This window comes from Ochlerotatus camptorhynchus, unplaced genomic scaffold, assembly GCF_037179485.1.
Source record: "Ochlerotatus camptorhynchus isolate MF236.1 unplaced genomic scaffold, CSIRO-AGI_Acam_v1.1 ptg000014l, whole genome shotgun sequence".
Taxonomy (NCBI): Eukaryota; Metazoa; Arthropoda; class Insecta; order Diptera; family Culicidae; genus Ochlerotatus; species Ochlerotatus camptorhynchus.
Window position 1 is genome coordinate 4,725,146 of NW_027040506.1, and position 21,846 is coordinate 4,746,991.

Here is a 21,846-nt window from a genome sequence, read left to right on the forward strand (position 1 = left end):
TCGAGAGCATGCAGATCTATTAGTTTTTGAAGTGGGAGAAGCTCTGGATATTTATCATGTGTTGAATAATTTTGAAGAACTGGAATTGGCCAGATTTCTTGAACATTTTTTTAATTGCAAAGGCCCAGGGAGTTCCAGAACCTAGTTGCGGAAACAACAAATACCGGACATCCTAAAGTTCATGAAGTTTCAATAGTTCTAAGTGTTTCTAAAGTTTCTGATATTCCAAGAGTACAGGATGTTTCAAACGTTGGAACAACCATCAATTCCTGGAATATGTACAGTACTGGGACTATGAGTGTTTCTGGAGATACGAGAGTTTTAAAAGTTATCAATGTGCTGGAATTTGCCGAAGTTTTAAAGAGATCTGGAAGTTTAAGAAGTTGCTAGATCACTTGGAGTTCTAAAAGTTTTGGAAGATCCAGGAGTTCCTATAATGATAAGTAGTAGATAAGTTTCCACTACAGCAATTGTTAACCTCTGTACTTCTAATTTAAAAGGTGCTGCCCACATACCACGTGGGCTGCTTAGAGCCCTCGCTCTACTAAGGGGCTGTTCAATTAATTAAATCAATACCATAGGATTGAAGTTGATTTTTATGGGTACTTCTAAGTACTGTTATGGTCGAAAATTATAAAAACAAAAAATATGTATAATACAATTTATAAATGCCATGCCGTCTATTTTTGATGCAAATTTTAGGCAGATTATTTATGTCACAGGAAGAATTTGGCTACTAGACGGATGCATTTTTGAGAGTTGATTCAAGGAAAATTATATATTTTATAAAGCATATAACCTAGCTCAAGTCTTTCCGATTGAAATGAAGTTTTTCCTTTGCCTTCAATATGAGGGATATTTTCTCATAGTCTACGGTCCGTAAAAAACTTAAAAAAATGAACAAACCATTTTCTACGTTGGGGGAGGGCACATGCCAAGTGCAAAGCGTTTGAATGATTAAAAAAAACCCTTCCGTCTTCGTGCAGAGGCATGTATGTAAATTTTTAGTGATGTGGATAGCTTATACATGGATTTAGTGGGCACCTAAAGTATTCTTAAAACGTCTATTCATATCGACCATGCACAACACCAATTTCAGCAGCAGTTAATTTGCATTTCTTAAAATATTTAGTACACACAGTTAATCCACACATCGCAAACCGCTAAATTTATAAGTCGCAATCCAGAATTTCTTCAACAAGAATCCCTCCACGGCACCATAATAGCTGCACAGTAGAAGAGCAAACCCTTCTCACCTGACTTGCTCTGAAAATTTGAACACGACAATGCATTCACACCATCACGAGTGGCAGCCGCCACCTCACACGCAACTCTACCCAGTACCACTCTTCCTCCTACTGTAATCGAAATGACACTTACATGAGCACGCCAACATAAGTACGGCATGTAGAGCAAGTGTACCAATCTCCATCCAGTTGGCATCGCCCCTTCGCGCGTGGAAACTATCGTGGGAACGCATTTCCCACCACCACCGATAGCACAGAAGACGATTGCGTGTCGGAGAGAGCCTCTGCGAACTACCCCGATAAAAATCTTCTCCCATCCTCCGCCCCACATCCAAAGTGCGACGCGCTTTCAGTTCAGAGTGATGCGTGCCAGATAAAGGAGTCAACTCTGACACCCAGTATCGAGACGCCAAGTCAAGTCAAGTCAAAAAGCCACCCATCAAAAAGCGTCGGGGTGATAGAAAACCGGCAATTATCTGGCTTCAGGAGGGCCGTTGCTCATTTTTCCAACGCTTTGAATCCCATCGTGGGATCTCCTAGTATATCGCAATAATTAGAAGGGGGCGCGCGCAGCCGTGGAACAATGGCGATCTTCTCAGTGCTTCCCGCATAGAATGATCGTTCTGAAGAGAGAAAAAGGGGTTAACGATGGAATTCGACCACAAAAGAGGTAGGAACTTCGATCCGATTTGATGGATCCAGATCAATCGGATTGGATTAAAAGAGCACGTGATTATTTTCGGTCTTGGCAAATGATGAGGTCAGCTTGTGGTCTGCAAGAAGACCGAAAAGAATAAATCATTTTTGTAATTTCACCAATTTCTGGCAGTGAATTGATGATATTTGGGATTCAGTGGAGCTGGAGTAATCACACTAGCAGACATTTGGAGGTAGTTTATAGATTATCAGCTGATACTGATTGCAAATCTTTCTCAGTTCACACAAAAGAACGATAGCAGAAATTCCCCCAGTCAAAAGGCATGGCACATAAAAATTAAACCCATTATAAAAGCCCCAATGGAAGAAACCGGGAAGACCTCAAAGCATGCACGGATCTGCTATACACGAACGACCGCAGAGCAATACAAAATCATATCAAAAGCGTAGATTGATCGATGCCTCCCCTTTCTCGCGCCACACCACACCACACCCATCGCCCATCATGAGTTTGATCATGGTCGAGCCGCTGCTCAGCTTAGCTTAGCTCAGCCTGAGACGTTGCTGTCCTCTCTTCAATAGACGATGGACGGCAGCGGCTAAGATGACGATGACGCAGGCAAAAAGTTGAAAAGATGGGGCTCAAAGGCCCCAACAAACGGCACACGGTGGTGTGTAGAAAATTGAAAATGAAGCATAAATCATAATTTATATCCAAATAGCAATAGGATACTTTTGTGTGTGGCGAACGGGCGTTCGTCTAGTGAGGCATGGTGAATTTCTTGGAATTTCACCTCCTTCGTCTTTCAAGAGCAATGCGACCGGGAGGGGGAGCTGCGTGAAATTTTCGAGGTTTCAGCAGGGGTCTGAACAGAAAACCGCAAATCAATTTTTTTTTGACTAATTACCTGTGGTCTCGTAGATGGTCCTGCCGCCTGAAGGCTTTCCCACAGATATCACACGAGTACGGCCGTTCGTCGGTGTGCGTACGCTCGTGGATCAGTAGATTGTAGGACTTGGTGAACTGTCGGTTGCAGAACTTGCAGATGAATTGCTTCTTGGGGCGCGATGCCCGTCCGGGGGCTCGCAGCAGTCTTCGATCCAGTCCAGGGTGCATTCCCGGTGGAACTCCCGGTCCGTACAACCCCACTCCAGCAGGCGGAAAAGTGAACGTTCCCGCTGAAGTAGGCGATGGGCCAGGTCCACCCAGGAACGCTCCCGGTGGTGGGTACATTCCTCCAGGAGATTGAACCTGAGGTCCTCCAGGTCTTGGCAGTAGCATTGCAGCAGCCGCTTCTCTCAGCGCCAGTTCTTTCCGTTTGTCCGCCATCATGGCCATCAGCTCATAACTGGATCCACGCTTGGGCACACCATCCTTAGGCATTCCATCCGGTCCATCTAGCATCCCCGGATAGAGTCCAGGCCTCATCGATCGGGATGGCAAAACGGGTACAAACGCTGAACTTTCCCGTCCGTGGTGTTGATTGGCAGGGTTCATCATGTGTGGTGGAAAGCCTCCCAACTGTCCGTCGAAGCTGGATCGGGAGGAGGACGCCGATTGACTGCCACCACTGGCCGATGCAGATCCACCGGACGATCCACGCATCGTGGGAGACGACGGTGGATTTCCGCCATTACCGCCGCCACCACCGCCCATACCGGCTAGGAACTGGTCGATCCGTGACGGACGTGACATTGTTGCGATCCCATGATCGTCCAGCACACCTTCGGTAGGCATTCTGTGGAATATAAAAAAAAAGAAAGAAAAACATGAATGAGTTAAAATGTACAATGTCTGATGGAAGCAGGATACGTGAGGATCAACCCAATGGAATATATGATTTACAGCCAACAGAGAAAACAAAAATTCTTTTGCATAGGTCCATTTTCCAACACGAGGCTGCGACTGGCTTATTGTTGTTTCTCTTTCTCTTCGCAGTGTTTATGTTTCTCTCCGGTCGGTGATGTGTGGAGTAAATATTGAATTACTGCCTCTTGGTGTTTGACGGTTTATGGTATCTTATGAGCGCACGGTGCCTCTACAATTTTGTTTTCTTTGGCCTCTGCACGGGCTGGTCCCGATTTCCTAGCTGCAAATGTGTGAGTAGGACTGCTGAGTTGCGGCACAGATATGCACATGAGCGATAGACATGTACGAAGCCCGTGAGGCGAAGGAGGTGATAAGCAGTTACCAAGGTGGTGGTGGTGGTGGGGGTGGAGGCAGCGGTGGCAGTGAGGAAGTGTTTCAGTCAACAGCATTAGAGGGAAACAAACAGTCAAGTTCGGGGTAAATATTACCGAATCCGGGTATGGGGTTTGGGTTTCAAAAAGCCGTAGAAGTTTTGGAGCTGGTGGGATAGTTAAATTTTGTGAATATATTAAAGTATTGTATGGTAGACATTGTAGCGTAGACTGTGCAGTTGATTAAAAATTTTCCAGTTTCCACCAGTCCATTATTTCAGATACTAATTAAAGGGACATTTGTTTGAGGCTAAGGGGCCTCTCTAGCTCAGTAGGCACAGGCTTAGCTACAAAGCAAGACCATGTCGGAGGTGGCTAGGTTCGATTCCCGGTCCGGCGTAGAAATTTTTAGGATTGGAACATTTTTCGACTTCCCTGGGCATAAGAGTATGATTGTACTTGCCTCACAATTATACTAAGGCAAAAATGGTACAGGCATCGAAAGATCTCAATTAATAACTGTGGAAGTGCATCTAGAACTCTAAATTGAGAGCACGCATTATGCTAATATGCAATAAGCAATTAGCTTGAAATGCAAAGAAGAAGAAAAAGAAAAATAATAACGATATTTGGGTTTTCACAATAATTTTTTTTTTTTATATCTTTATTAAGGAGACTTTCAACCGTTGGCTGGAAAAAAAATAGTGAAAACATATTAAAAAAAAAAATGTTTCCCAGAAACACATTTTTTTTCTTTAAAACTTTGTCTCAGACGTCATTTCGATCAGAAATGTGGTTCCCGTGCAAAAAATTTCAGAAAATTTTCAGAACATTTTACAAGATTCAAAATGGTTGAATTTTCCGAAGATCAAGTATCTGATAAAATTTCCAAATTTTGAGAGCTTTTATTTTATTTTTTTATAAGATTTACTCAGGTCTTCAATATTTAACTTAATATTTATTCAAGCCTCAGGTTCGTGAATATGTTCATAATTTTTTAATACGATGGCCTGCCGGTATTTTTGGTACTGGCAGTATTTTTGATTAAAATCGAATTTAAAATGTCTTAAACATTGAAATGTAATTTAAAGGAACCATAATTTTATGTCTGTTGCCAAATCCAAGATGGCAGCTTCTGGTTAGAGAAAAGCTGTCAATTACCCCTAAGTATGAGTATTTTTGGAATCGGGGCGACGTGTAGGGATCGGAAATCCATGTCTTATGCATATTGTCTGAAATCCATATTTTGGGGTATTTCAATGTTTTTATCTAACCAGAAGGTACTGTCGTTACAAGAGAGTCATGCACAGCTCATGCACTTATTTGCTTTGATCTGCTTAAACCAAGGGGTGACTACGATGTATCTTCGCTAGACTTAGGCTAGAACAGGCCAAAATGCACCCCGAGGCAAAACGAATTCTAAGAATTTGTCATACAGAAATGCTAGTGTTTAAATTGATTAAATTGACGTATGTATCTCGGAATCATCTTAATGAAATAAACATGTTAAGTACTCAAAATGTAGGATTTGCACTTTAAAGGAAAAATAGCGAAAAAAATATTTCTATTTGGTTTTGATGAAATCTTGGACTTTTCTTCGAATACCGCTTATCATATTTTGGACACTCTTTTGGCTAACCTGCAGTGTTGGAAAAGTTCGCGATACTTCATGAAGTTCACCAAAGGAAAATTTTGCGAGTCATAGTGAGTTTTTGCGAACTTTTCCATCACTGCTAACCTGTCACCTTTCCACTCTTTTTCAACTTCTATTTGACAATTGGCCAATTGGGTGGAATTGTTCCCCGTTGTCTCGATACCACTGTAGAACTTCTCCGCTGTAGTGGCAGCTTGCCAAATCAGGCCAAAACTCTACAGGTCCATTGTGAGCCTTAAAAGACGTTTTTTCAGACACTCCTGCTTGTACATTTTGGAATCCATAGTGTTGTTTGTCACGAAAGCCTGGGTTTTTTGTCCGCAGCTGCCAGATCATTAGTTTTCTTGCAAATTTATCGACCAGTGGCGTTACAGAACTTCTGCCCGGGAAGCTGCCCATAATCCATCTTCACGTACGTTTTGTCGTCTTGTAAGAACCTCATTGTGCAATTACCGGGCTCGTCTTTTGGCCACTAGATTGTGCTTCAGTGTCCTGTTTGGTTGCTTTCTGGCTCTAAAAGATTGAAATCTTTCTCGCTTACGAATCCTTCTGACAGTGCTTTGGGGGCATTGAATTTCTTGGCGATATCATAATCCAACAGCCCTGCAGCTTTCGATCCTTAGCCCGACAACATAGTAGAAGCGATTCAAAGCGATTCGATGCAATAGCAATTGGCAAAGCGAAATGAATCGGCAAGCAAAGCAACCTATGACATAGTGAAAGCTTTTTTGAAAACATTACAGTCGCGCGCGCAGTGCTAAATATTTGTTCAAATTTGTTTCAATTAAGCATGGATTCATCCGATGAGGAATATTTCGCTTCGTCAAGCACGATTAATTTCATAATGAACAACAAAAGAGAGTTTGTAGTTCATCCGATCAATCGAAATAGAGGCGAGATGAGGAGTTCTTCAGATTGTACGAAGATCTTCGTAATATCCAGAGAAGTTTCAGTCTTACACAAGAATGGATATGGACACATTCGATCTGATTTTGAATCTAGTGCCAAACACGCTTGCGTTCGCAGGCGTTAAAATACGAACAGTTCTGTTGCTTTGCTGAACGCTGCTCACCTCTTCGCGTCGCTTTCACTATGATAGGTTTGGGCGATTCCCATGGAACGCTCATAGAGGGAGCTTTTAAGCAAGCACTTTGCTTATTGCCAACGCATGGAATAGCTTCTACTATGTTTTCGAGCTTAGTTCTACTACGACGCTTGCTATGATCCTTCCGATCGATAGTATGCCGCTCACGGAAACGTTTGAGAACACTGCACACGGTCGATTTAGCCACGTCGGATTTTCCAAGTGGGTGTCCAAAATTAATGTTCGGTTCGCGGCTTCCATCAAGTATAACTTATTTTAAACAAAATGAATCGAGACGAACTTTTCAGCACTGAAAGAGGAATCATTTGAAAACAAACTGCTGTCAAACATTCCAGATCCTTCTGCTAGGAGTACTGCAGTAAAATAAACAGTGCACCTAGTTATTAATTGACTGAAACTTTACTGCTTATCAAATTCATAAATTAAAAACGCAAAAGCTATGAAAAACCACAACGCACTGAATACTGCGCAAAAAAAAAAAGACTTCGTAAACGGAGGTTTCAGTGCAGGGTAGGATGGTCTAAGCCATACCCCTGGGGTAAAATTTCCCTGCACTGATTTTCATAACTTTCCGATTGTTAATTCGTGAATTTAACGAGCAACACTGCTAGTTCAGTTATTGAACTACCCTTCTGGCACATAAAATTCCATAATTAGTCATAGGAACGCAACGAGAAAACAAGCGGGCCATTTTATTCCAGGGGTGCATTTTGCAAACCAATTTCATGATTCAGAAAAAGTTTTCTTAATTTAAATATAGTCTTGGTTCCCCAAATTGTCTTGGATGTTCAGTTTATTTGAGCTACTGGATCAATAAGGGATTTCACGATGTCTTCAATAAGAATCCATGGCAAAAGGTTGAAATGACAAAATGTAAAAGGACAAAACTTCGAAGGACAAAAGGTTGAAAGGACAAATGGTCCATAGGGTGCAAGGTCGAAGGGACAATAGGTCGAAATGTTAAAAATTCGGAGCATTGCAAAGTCGAACATACAAGACAAAAAAAAAATTGTAAGGACAAAACATGACAAAACTGAACGAAAGATAGATTCAAAATAGAATCGAAATAACCATTACGGGTTTTTGGGACAAAACACTATACTGATCAAGCTATTTTTCAAGCTACTAGTCTTATCTATTATATCTACTTGTGAGTGATCCAACAGATGGTTGACGAAATTCTTTAAGTATAAAGCAAGTTTCTTCTGATATCTTGTGAAAATTGCTAAACATAATGGCCGCTCAGGATGGCTTCAGTTCATATTACTTAAAAATAAAAAAGGATTAGGATTCGTGAAGTGACAAATTGATTTTAGGTTTATTCAAATACTTGTAGCATGACAAATTAAAACATAAATAGCTTTCATATTTTATTACTCATGAGCAGTACGAGAATTTGTATGGATTCAAGAAAAATGTCCAATGTCAGTTAAAAACTGCTCATATAATGAAAAAGGTGTGAAATAGAGATTAGATTAATCAATGTAAATTTAATGTTTAATAATAACACACTTAGAAATACCTAATCTTACACGTGACGGAATCCATCTTTGACATAAAGGATGATACTTAAACAAACATGTCATGTAAAATTAAGTGCTCCTAGTGCTCTGAATTTCGCGTCTGTTATCACTTAATTTTATGTCAAAATTGACGCTCGTATATGTCAGTCTCAGAGCACCTTAATTTAAATTATTTTTTCATAGTGTGTAGTTCATTGATTTTGTCAATAAGAACTGCTTAAGAAGTAGTAATCCAAGAGTGAGAAAATAGTTGGCAAGTTTTTTTTTTAAAGTAGAATTGTTTAATACTTTTTATCTGCAAAACACCTGCTCATGTTATAAATAAGGAGTCAACTCCAAGGGTGAGAAATGACTTTCGAGCATTTTCAGATAGATATTCTCTAAAGCAATTGTCTATTAAAGAACTGTTCATGTTATCGACGTTTTGTCCCTTCGACCTTTTGTCCCTTGGACCTTTTGTCCCTTAGACCTTTTGTCCCTTCGACCTTGTGTCCCTTCGACCTTTTGTCCCTTCGACCTGTTGTCCTTTCGACATTTTGTCCCGTCCACATTTTGTCCTTCGAACTTTTGTCCTTCGACCTTTTGTCCTGCGACCTTTTATCCCTTCGACCTTTTGTCCTGCGACCTTTTGTCCTACAACCGATATAAGACCTCCAAATCGTTCTGGACTTCAGATTAAATTATTTAATTGATCAACCACGCCCTATGTCAATGCACACCATTTCCATGAACATAAGATGTTCTAGGTTATCTTAATTGTCTTGGAATTCAGATCAAATGGGTTACTATAGCTTTTATCAATCTATGGGTCACGACCCATCTGGTTGGTCGCGACCCACCGTGAGAGTTTTATGTTTTTCAAGCCTATTCAATGTCAATCTGTTTTTAAATTTCAGATAATCATATGTATACACACACAGCATCATACGATAATTTTACAACACATACATTTTTTTTTTCCTTGATTTGTTTTCCATCGATCTTGTTTTCCGTGCTGAGCACCAATGCTACCAACGTCAGGGAGGCAGCTCCCACACCTGGACCCTGCCTATCGACCCATCAACTCATGAACCGGGGACCAACGGCTTTACTTCCCGTGATCAGAGATGTTTTGCCTCAGCGGCGCCGACTGCGATTGAACCAAGGCCTTCTGGGATGAGAGGTAATACCACTATACCACTATACCACTGGCGTCGCTTATATACAACATCTGTATTCAATATTGAAAAGTTGGGTGCTAAAAGAATAAATATAAGATTGAGAAACGCCGGTCTACTAGGTGAACCACGAGTGGTACAATGTATTTGTCAATGATATTCTAAGTGCTCCAAATTGTACTGGAGTTCAGATCTAATAATCATCTACCACGACGACACGCAACGAAACAAGACCAAACGAATGCATAGAGCATTTGCACATCGTTTACGATCCATTTCCAAGATTACTATGGGATTTCTAGTGGATTATCTGTAGATCGATTGAGTAGGAGAATATATACCTAATAATACATCTTATAGACATGATAAATTGATCTTAAATGATACGTATAGACTATATTAATCCATTTGAAAATGATCCACTGCCAAGGATATATTGTCCCAGTTATCATGTTAGACAGCTTTAGAACAACAAAGCAGCTGGAAAAGATGGTATCGGAGTGGAACTTATCAAAATGGACCCGGATTAGTTGGCCACTTGTCTGCACCGACGATAGTCAGGATCTGCAACCGGAGAAGTGGAAAGACGGAGTAATATGCCCAGTATATAAAAAAGGCGACAAACTAGAATGTTGGAACTATCGAGCGATCACTACTCTTAACGCGGCCTACAAAGTGCTTTTCCAGATCAACTTTCGCCGTTTATCGCCGCTAGAAAGCAGATTTCTGGGAAGTTTTCAAGCCGGTTTTGTGGACGAGCGATCGACAACGGACCAAATCTTTACGTTGCGGCAGATCCTCCAAAAGTGTCGTGAATTTCAAGTCCCTACGCACCACCTGTTCATCGATTTCAAGGCCTGCTTCAAGCTGACCAGACTGATCAGGGCTACGATGGATGGTGTACAGTGCTGCGTGAAGATATCGGGTGCGTTATCGGACTCGTTTGAAACTCGCAAAGGACTTCGACAAAGCGATGGTCTTTCCTGCCTCCTGTTCAACATTGCGCTAGAAGGTATTATGAAACTTGCGGGCTTTAACATGCGGGCACGATCTTCAATAAGTCCAGCCAGTTCATCTGCTTCGCTGACGACGTGGACATTGTCGAAAGAACGTTTCAGGCCGTGGCGGAGCAGTAAACCAGGCTGAAACGTGAAGCAGAGAAGGTTGGATTAAAGGTGAATACGTCGAAGACAAAGTATCTGTTAGCTGGTGGAACCGAGCGGGGTAGGGCTCGCATAGGCAGAAGCGTGACAATCGACGGAGATGAGTTCGAGGTGGTGGATGAATATGTGTACCTCGGATCATTGGTGACGTCGGATAACAACTGCAGCAGATCGGATAAACTTCATATCCGTACTAAATGTATCATGTACAAGACGCTGATAAGACCGGTACTTCTCTACGGGCACGAGACGTGGACGATGCTCGAGGAGGACCTGCAAGCACTGGGTGTTTTCGAACGACGAGTGCTTAGGACCATCTTTGGCGGGGTATGTGAGAACGGTGTATGGAGGCGAAGGATGAACCACGAGCTGGCGCAACTCTATGGCGAACCCTGTATCCAGAAAGTTGCGAAAGTTGGACGGGTATGATGGGCGGGACACGTTTTAAGAATGCCGGACAACAATCCTGCAAAAATGGTGTCCGGCCGGTACAAGACGAAGAGGAGCACAGCGAGCAAGGTGGTTAGACCAAGTGGAGCAGGATCTTGGACCAGGATAAAGTAAGTAAGTATCATGTTTGATCTAGTGCACATATGACGCCTATTTTGGAGAACCTAAAACCTCTAATTTATTGGGCCTCCCTTAGCTCAGTCGGTAAAGGTGCAGCTACAAAGTAAGACCATGCTGGAGGTGGATGGGTTCGATTCGCGATTCGGTCTAGGAATTTTTCGGGTTGAACAATTTTTTGACATCCCTGGGTCAATTTAACAACCCTCTGTTTCCCACTGCAATGTGTATTGAAGTCTCCATGAACTGTGCAAAATTTGAGTGAATTTGGTTATAATCTCGATTTGCTGTAGAATTTTAAATTTTGTATGGGAAACGGAACTATCCTGCTCATTTGCATACCAAAAATTCAAATAATGCTAGAATTTCACAAAATCTCGGACTTGGATTGAAAATACTACATAAAAAAACAACTTTGTCCAAGACTGCAAATTTATTTGATATTTGTACAAAAAGTTACTAACCATTCACTTTAGGCCAAATGTTCGACACGTACCTACATGCTCATATATAGCTGAGGTATACATGGAGCAATAAATCTACATTATTATAATGATATGAAGAGGTTTGAGTATGTTGGTTTATTTCCTTTAAATTCTGTTTTAAATTGGTTTATCTTTTGACAAATACGCGTATTTCGTCTACTACTTGCAGACCTCATTTGTGCCAAGAATCCATCTTTTAGCTACGAGTGAAATACTAATCATCTTCTTCTTCTTCGCATTTAAAGCTTATTGCTTATGGCATATTAGCTTATTGCGTGCTCTCAACTAAGTGTTCTAGATGCACTTCCACAGTTATTAATTGAGAGCTTTCGATGCCTGCTACCATTTTTGCATTAGTATAATTGTGTGGCAAGTACAATCATACTCTATACCCAGGGAGTCGAGAAATTTTCCAACCCGAAAAATTCCTAGACCGGACCGGGAAATCGAACCCAGTCACCTCCAGCATGGTCTTGCTTTGTAGCTGCGCCTTTACCGACTGAGCTAAGGGAGGCCCCTAAATACTAATCAATAGGGACTAAAAATCAGCAGGTATCCACTGCCATGTCGCAATTTACCTAACCAGGTACCTAAATTTAGTCTCCAACAAGTAGAGGCATGCTACGATGTGTGGTTTTAGGTAGCATGCTAAAGAGTCTCGAGTATCCGTTTCCTTGATCTTTATTAAGTAATGTTGATGGATTATGTTTAAATATTTCTTAAATTTCTGCTACGTCTAGTTTCCAAGGCGAAGATACACTCCGCAGGATATTAATGTTATCCTTTGTCAAACTGTGTCCCTTTGTAAAGATATGTTCTGCAAACTTGGATTTAAATTAATAATGAAGTCCATTATCCATCTCTAAGTTAGCCTTTTTTACCTCTGCAATGTGCTCCTTAAACCTTGTTTCCAAAGTCCTTTTCGTCGGACCAATGTAGATTTTATTGCAATCTCGTCAAGAGATTTTGTAGACTCCAGGTTTCCCTAAGACATTTATTGAATTTTTTGTTGATCCTAATCTAGATACTTAATCTAGGCCAAAACTTCTAAACTTCGAAATCAATGGTTTGGTAATTATTTTGTCGAAATTCACCGCTTCCCGTTTTAAACCCTCAGTTACTGGTGTAAGAGTTGTCGAAATACGCCTATAATGATCCCTTGTTCTTTTATCGATTACTGCTTGAATTGTTTTTTCTTGATACCCATTAAGTCTAGCGATTTAAAAAATGTGAGCTATTTCCTTTGATTTGCCTGTATCGCTAAGAGGAAGAGTTTGCATCCTGTGAACCATGTGGTGAAAAGCGGCCATTTTGTGTTGATGGGAATGGTTTGGAATTGCTTGTTATTACTCCCTTTGTATTTGTTGGTTTCCTATAGATTTCGAAATTGAACGAAGACGTTTCCCTGATGATGAGCAGATCTAAGAAGGGGAGTTTGCCATCTCTCTCTTCTTCGTGAGTAAATTTGATGTCCTTGTAAACGTTGCTTATGGCCTCCAAAGTTTTTGATAAATCTTCCCATTTGACAATGCTAAAAATGTTATCCACGTACCTATAGCGACATTTGGGCAACAAATTACTATAATCCAGAGTATTTTCTAGGTTACCCATGAACAATTCACATAAAAATTGAGAAAGCGGATTGCCCATGGGAGCACCTTTAGTTTGTTTATAAAAATTTCCTCAGAAAATGAAATAATTTTCATCCATAAAAATACGAGTAAGCTTGTGATATGACCGAACTATGTTTTCCAAGTAGAATCCTCACGTTGCTTCAGAAGCCAGTCCTCTAAAAGGCTCATGGCTTCCTTTACTGGTACGCTCGGAAAAAGTGCTGTGACATCAAATGAAACGATGACTTTATCTTCCCGAATCTCTCCTGATGCCTGAAGTTGATTTGCGAATTCCTGTGTGCTGTTAACTGAGTGAGTGGTAAAGGGTTTAGGCATATTTTGAAATTCCTTTACTAGCCATTTGGCAAGCTTATCCTGAGCAGGAGAAAATAACTAATGAATACCTAATTCTTATCTGATACCAAAATTTGGTATTGACCAGCATGACATAAGAGGTAAAATACCAAAGAATAATACTAAAAAAATACATGGAAAATACTTTGTATATACCAAAAATTGATATTTGGATACGAAACGAATGCGTGTGTGGTATTGTTTTCGTATTGCATTTGCAGAATTTGGTATTGTAATGGTATTGTGGGAACATTTATTTGGTATTATTTTTTGGTATTTATGTCAGGCTCTTCTTTCTTCTTCGTCGTCTTCTTCTTCTTCTTCTTCTTCTTCTTCTTCTTCTTCTTCTTCTTCTTCTTCTTCTTCTTCTTCTTCTTCTTCTTCGCATTTCAAGCTTATTGCATATCGCATATTAGCTTATTGCGTGCTGTCAACTTAGTGTTCTAGATGCACTTCCACATTTATTAATTGAGAGCTTTCGATGCCTGTACCATTTTTGCATTGGTATAATTGTGTGGAAGGTCCAATCATACTTCTATGCCCAGGGAAGTCGAGCAATTTTCCAACCCGAAAAATTCCTAGACCGGACCGGGAATTGAACCCAGCCACCTCCAGCATGGTCTTGCTTTGTAGCTGCGCCTTTACCGACTGAGCTAAGGGAGGCCCCATGTCAGGCTCATCCATCCATTTAAGGTATCGAGATATTCGTTCCTGCTCGGGATGAGTGGGGGATCCTTCAGCCGAGATAATCTCCCTCATTTCGTTTTCTAGTTTGTGAATCTTTGGTAAACCTTTGAATAGGGTAGAATAGGGTTTGAAACTTTCAATTGATTTGTAGTGTTGCCAATAAACGCCTTGCTCTCTTTCAACGTTTTATCCACATGTTTAACCATAGATGAGAGGGGGTCAATCCTCAACTGTCTGTATTCCGTCATCCGATTGTCATAGTCCTCTTTGTCCAAAATCACTACTGCATCACCTTTGTCCGCTTTTGTATAGAATACCGACTGATATGCATTTTTTTTTTTCAGAAGTCTAATCGAATTTGTTGTCATCGACAAAATTGTTCTGCATAGTATTTCAAAACTATTTCCGACATTTGGAGAGATTTTAGCAATATTTGAATTTTTGGCAAGCAAATGAAAGATTCGTTTCGTTTACCATACATTTTCCAATTCAACATTTAAAATTTTCCCGCAAATTCAGATCATAAACAATTGTTGGGGACCTCAATACACATCGGAAAGTAGTGGGGAAAATGAGGTTGTAATCCACCATACAAACTTGACTTGAACATGTACCAAAAAGAGAATAAGTGCAAGGAGTTGTTTTTACGATACATTGATGTGTACTCCAGAATAGTTTGGATGTTCTAGAACATCCATGAAAATGACAATATTTTGCATATTTTTTTATTATTTTTGATAAAAAACCATCGCAAAAGCTAAAAACGTATTTAACGAAAACTCGTCTCGTAAGAGTTGAGCTAAACACATTTTATATTCATCATTTTAAAACTCAAAAGAACTGCTCCAGCATGGTGTGTGCTCTTACAAAAGATCAACCTGGATTCCAAGAAGTAGCAATCTGCCAATGAAATTACCGGCCTGCCTTCCCCATTGCTATGGTAGCCACAGATAGAGATGAAGATTACATTTTTTACTACCATCACAATCATTATTGCTGTTTGTGCTGCTGGAATCGATACGCCATTAAGTGGCAACATTTTTTTTTGTGCTTCCCGTCCAACTCAGCTCTTCGCTGGTCCCTATCTGACAAACAGTTGCACATTGCCAGAAGCCGTTTTATTGCACCCCGAAATGCAACCCCCGAGTTGTTGCGTCCTCCGTTTGCTGGTTTGTAGTGTGGCCGTTGGAGTACCGTTCACCGAGAGCTCGCGCGCGTATTCCAGAAGTGTTCAAACAAGATAAGACGACCCAAGCCCCGGTCGGTAGGTATACTTGCATTGCTAGACGACGACGATGACGACGACGACGACGACAGCAAACCAAAAAAAAAGGAGTATTACATTACAATGCAATCTACTTTACTTCGAGCTGTTGTACTAACGTGTGCGAGTGTGTGTATTTCGAAATGAGAAACATGTTTTTGCTTCTCCACAAACCCTCCGCACCCCTCTCCTGGGCTCGATCACGCGCGGGTCTCGCGAGTTTTATTTGCCCTGCAGCTCGCACACTCACCCGAAACACCCGTGTCTCCGAATTGCTGTTGCTGTTGTTGTTGTTGCTGTTGTTGTTGCTGTTGTTGTATGCGAACCAGTAGTTCAAGCCCTGTCTACTGGAACTTTTATGTTCTACTTTATCTTGAATAAATTTTAATAAATAAATAAAGCGAAACGGATCGCTGCTGCTTGGTGCTGCTCACGCTGAACTGCAACTGCAACCAGAATGTTGGTCTGTGTGTGGAGTAACTTCAGGTCCAAGAAAGCTGCTTTCGTCTTTGGCCGGGGATATGAACTCGTGCGCATTCTTAATGCACAAGGAAAATGCATTTTAAATGAAATTTTGAGGAAAAAATAAGCTCCTGTAAGTGCAGCTTGGTAATGTCAGTCAGATGGTTGTTGCTTGTAAGGTTGAGGAAAATGAGCTGAGCGAATGGAAATCAATGCTCAATTTACATTTCTCCCAGCTAATATTTAGAGATGGAATTTTTATTGTCTTGCGCACATCTTATCTCTCTCTCTGGAGCACCTTTCTTGAATGATGATACAAAACAACAGTGGAGAAGAGGTACAAACACTCATATGGCTTCAACGAATCTGAAAGTTGCATTAATGTGTCAAGCTCTTGGCTTCCGTTTATGTAAGTCTCTCCTCCGTCCGGTCCTGCATCAAGCTTAGATGATTTATTGGTATATTCGAACGAATTATCGCACCGGCTAATTGTTAATATATACTGGTTATAACTTTTTTTTTTCCACTCCACATTCAGTAGCCAGGTGCGAAGGAAATGTATGTCTGTCTTGTAGATGAAAATATGCGAAAAGCCAACACACGGTAGCTATACGGAGCCGCGTGCGGCGGGGTGCTGACTGTTAAGCTGCTACGCGTTGTTTTGTTGTGCTTTGGAGTTTGTAATGAGCGACTTCGCGTAATCCAGAGCTTGATTTATTAGTTGCAAACGGGTGCGAAGAAACACATTCCGGTTGCTTTGAGCGAGAGGAGCGAGCTCAGGTGTGTTCGCGAGGTGGTACGGTGACTCGGAGTTTTGATATTCGGATGAATTTTTGTTGGAGCTCTTTTGTCGGCATAGTTTGATGTTAATTAATTGTGGCCATATCAATCTTAGTTATGATGCTTTCTAGTAAGAATTTTTACGGTAAAAATGAAACTAAGAACATATCAAATTTCTCTAAAACTGTATTTTCCCAAAGCCTGACGTAGTTCATGGGTGTATATATGGAGAAAGGTCCCTCCAGTACAGTGAAGGACCCGAAACCTTTTTTATTTAGTTCGATTACTTGGAAGGCTCAATCGCGTTAGCTTTACGGAGCCGATAGTTAATTGTTCATTGTTTGAAACAAAATTCACTTTTGTGCGGCGTGCCTAAGAGTATAAATAAAAAAGGTAAGGATCCCCTTTACATCAGGGTTAGAAAAATAATGTCTAGCTTACTTTTTTTAAAAGGGTGTATCTGTTTATGTAAACCATGCATGAACGTCATTTATAGTTAATAGGCCGAAGTGCAGTGCCATTGAATTGCAATGCGTTAGGCCGAATTTCGTACATGTAGGCCGAGTTTACCGTCAAGAAGGAGTGTTACAATTTAAACAATATCTCTACAATTTGTTACTCAAATCTAGCGGTACGTATGAAGAGGTGAATAAACTTTTATATTAGCTACCTAAAGTGAAAACATTCAATTTTGTGAAAGAATTCGTTCGAAAAAGAGGGATAAAGTGCGGGATGCGCTTAATATGCCAACACTCAATTCTCAACCCTATTAGCATTGTGCCAGATGCCAGGCATAACGAATGTTTCGTACCATTTACGAAAAATATGTTTTATTTACCAAATCCATTTTTACGAAACGCTGTTGCTCTTGGATCTTCTTTGGATTTTTTACGCACTTTTCGGAAGTTTTACTGACTTTTTGAAAGTTCTACGGACTGCTTGGATGTTATGCAGATTCATAAGATATTTTATGGACTTCTTGTAGCCTTATGGACGTCTCGGATATTTGATGAATTTAACAGACTTCGCAGAACTTTCAATGTATCGAACTTTTCGGAAGATTAACGGACTTCTTGAAAGTTCATCGGATATTTTGGATAGTCTATGAACATCTCAGATATTGTTCAGACTTTCAGAATTTCTCAAGTTTCAAATGTAAAGTTCATAAAATTCCTCAACAACTCCAGGAACAAGTCGAAACATCTGACAAGTTTGACTAAATCAACGAAATGTTTGACAACGTAGTAAAACTCCCTATTGTTTAAAGAGCTTCTAAACATTTCAATGATCTTCGGATAAGTTTACAGATTTCCCACAAGTGCACGAAACTCCCTAAAATACGAACGAAATGTATGGCTGATTCATGGATCTTAACACAGTTTTGCGGTTTTTTCGATGAGTTCATAAAACTCTTAATGTTAACCTATTTTTTACCAATTAGTGCAAGGAACTTTTTCTTTTTTTATTTCAAATTGACAAGTTCTCGGGAAAATAACAACTTAGCCATTTTTAACCAAATAAGCTATCTGTGCATTTTCAGTGAACAAATGTTGCAAATAGCATTGATGTTAAAATGTTGTGATTTTAAGCAAATTTTAGTTATTTTAATTTGCTCAAAAATTAAAACTAAAAAATATGATGATGAGACGTCACGGTCATCGGCACCGGTGGTTTAGTGGTAAACCTGATTGCCTCTCACCCAAAAGGACCTGGGTTCAATCCCAATTGGCGATGCCGGGATTTTCTGAGGCATAAAGTCTTTGAACCAGAGATGCCAGATTTACAGACATGTCTGTGAATTTACAGACTGTTTTACATCTTTAATCAAATTACACGTGTGATGCATTTTGCAACACGCATTAGCAATTCGCCGTTTTCAAATCCACCACACAAAAGAGCTGTCACTGCTATCCACTGTACCAAACCACCATCCTCTGTTCGAATGAAACCTCAGACATTCATATCGAAACATCGAAATCGCCTTTTCGAATGAACATTGTTAAGAGAAGGGATAGGGCCTTCAGTTGGAATGCGTAATGCTCTCTGCAGAATGATAGTTATCTTAAATTGAAATGCATTTGGTATTGGTTCAGCCCTTCAACGCAAATCATTCAAAACGATGTTGTAAATAATTCTATCGTACGCAGCAAATCCGAACACATAAAGCAACCAACGATACAGACAAAACGGTTGCTACGACTACCATGACAAACTCGCTCTGTAACATAGCTCGATCCGAGTGGTAGAAGGATAATGATATATTGCTTGCTTGATTTGTTGCAATATACACGGATGAGAACATAGCTTGATATGAATCGAGAATAGACATAACAAAAAAAATCCCATAAGCCGCCTGCCAACAATTTGCTCGTTTCCTTCTACCACTCCGAGTGAGTTGCGTCGCACGGGCTGCTTGTCATGAAAAAGAAAGAAGAAAATTATATCATTATTGCTTTGCACTTCTGACATAGCGTTATTATTCGGTTCGTTGATCGCTTGTCATTTTGTCATTTCGAGATATTTTGATTCCTTGATCGTACGTGGAAGCGAGGTGGAAGCAAAACCATCGCTATCAGAGGTGGTACGAACATTGGTAAAGCGTGGAAACCATAAATTGTCAATTTCGTGGTGGAGGAAATTTCCTCTACCAACAAGTATTTTTTGTATCCATGATGAATAGCTTTATGGAAATTTAAACAATCGAATTAATAATCTAATCTAAAGCATTTGCTAGTCATCCGAACCTTAAATTGCTATCCTCTGAGCCCCGTATGTTTTATAGCCAATTTTCAAATAAATATCATCCTCATGCTCATAAGTTGATGAAGAATTCAACCATAAGGAAATTATCCTAAATTCGACAGCATATTGTTAAATTTGACAATTTGTTTGGATACGTCAACTCACGTTGGCCGGTCTATAAGTTGACTGTCTATAGTCTCTATTACTGAAACGAACAGTGTGTTTCCATCCTATTCCATCCAAACAGCCATTTTCGCCGTTTTGTACCTGAATAAGAGTCGTAAAAATGTGGAAAATATCGAGAAAAATCAAATGGAACCCGAGAGGAAACCCCATAACGAATTTTTTCACAGGATCAGGTAAGCTATAAGTTAAGGAAAACAAATATGAATACTTTATAAATACGTTATGTTGAGTTCCATGTGATTCGAGGTATTGCACGATGCAATTTGGTGCACGTCAGAATCTGTTCGCTTCCCGGGGGTACCCGGTACATCTAAAAGAGGCCATTGTGATCATTGGGTCTGAATATGTCCACCATTGATCTTATAGTAAAATTCTAATGTGATTTGAGGTGTCGTATGACGAGTTTTTAATAAATCAATCTTTTGCGAATTCCCCAGTGGAATCTGGAATTCACATTTTTGTTCATATCTTCGGAACCATAATTCCGATCGGGAAAAAATCAATAGCGATCTATGATGATATGAAACACATCTTCTGGAACTTGTTCCACTCAAATTGGACAAGCCATCTCTACGAAAATTGAGTGAAATACGGACTTACACACATACATATACACACACACACACAGAAACATTTTCCGATCCCGTGGAGATGAGTCAATTGGTATTCGTCTCTCCGGGTCTTGGAACGAAATTGTGCTTTTCAAGTGATATCATAGCAAATTGTGTTATATTTAGCCAAGTTTGTCTCCCCCAGGTGTGCAATTATTTTGCAAAATGTAATGAATATGTTGCTTGATGTACTTTATTTTAAAACTGTATTTGTAAAATCGTTAGTGTTAGTGTTTAGCGCCAATTCATCGTACTTGGCTTCGTTGTACAGTACTCTCCATTTCTCGATGATCTTTATTTCGATATTCCTTCCTATCTGAATCGTTTCAGCAACACAGCAATCCTGATTCATAAACACTTTTTGAGCACAGTTTTTGTTTAGAATCGTATTAATAAGCTCGTAAATTGTTCTTTTGATTGTCGTTTTCTCCATATTCAGGTGGTGGAAAGTTGAATCTCTCACTAAGATTTGCTCGTTCTCCCGCTTCTGGCGTGCAAAAGGACCAGTACTAAGTAATTTTCACATTTCCACACTACATGGCATATAAGATCGACTCAAATTTAAGTTTAAATTACTCAAACTCTAGAAAACGTGGGCCTCAAAATCTTTTCGAATATGACAAAAATCGACGAAAAATATACTCATTCTAGAAGTAAACACTCGAGGAATAACTGACACATCCAATGGAAAATATTCATTAGAATTTCCCATAACTTTCATGTGATATCATTATTGGGAATTGCACGACAAAATCACATGAACCTTATGTGTCAAATTAAATTTAAGTGATTTATCTTATAGAACTCATGTGAATGTTATATGAAAGTCAGATTGGTTTTGTTCAAGCTTGCAAATGGTCATTGCAGCTAAAATGCTATTTTTCGGATTTATGAAGCTATGAGATATTTCAATGATAATTCTTCTTTACAAGATGCAAGAAAAGAAGGTAAAGTGTGTGTATGACACATAAAACCTGACAATTTAGCTTTCAGAGGGTCACAATAGCGATTAGCTGTAACGATGAGCAACGCGATGAGCGAACAATCAGCGATCATAAAATCGCTAGTTGTGTGCTAGTTTGTGATGTCTGAAAGCAAAACGGACAAATTTTATGTGTCATACACAAACTTTACCACCTCTTCTTGCTTCTTACAAATAAAAATTATCATTATAGTTTCTCATAGTTTCATAATTACGAAAACTAGCCTTTTAGCTGCAATGAGCAATAGCAAGCCTGGTTTTGTTAATGGAAAAATATTATGTGCATTCCCAATGGAAACTACATGAAAACTTGTTTCCGTGTACTAACTTCATATGTACATCGAGATGTTGCTCATATTAGAAAACAAATTCTTCCTCAAAATCGGAAACATTTTACTCAATTTTCAAGAATATAACGTATATGTC

At 39.9% G+C, this 21,846-nt stretch overlaps 1 protein-coding gene across 1 annotated transcript in view; it reads right to left on the bottom strand.

Annotated features, from left to right (window-relative positions):
• Positions 1 to 21,846, bottom strand: part of bowl (brother of odd with entrails limited) — a 158,592-nt gene that overhangs the window by 74,249 nt on the left and 62,497 nt on the right. The window contains exon 2 of the mRNA XM_065222213.1: positions 2,813 to 3,643. Coding sequence (XP_065078285.1) covers positions 2,813 to 3,642 — 830 coding nt within the window. The 5' untranslated portion in view covers position 3,643. The remainder of the gene's footprint in view (positions 1 to 2,812; positions 3,644 to 21,846) is intronic.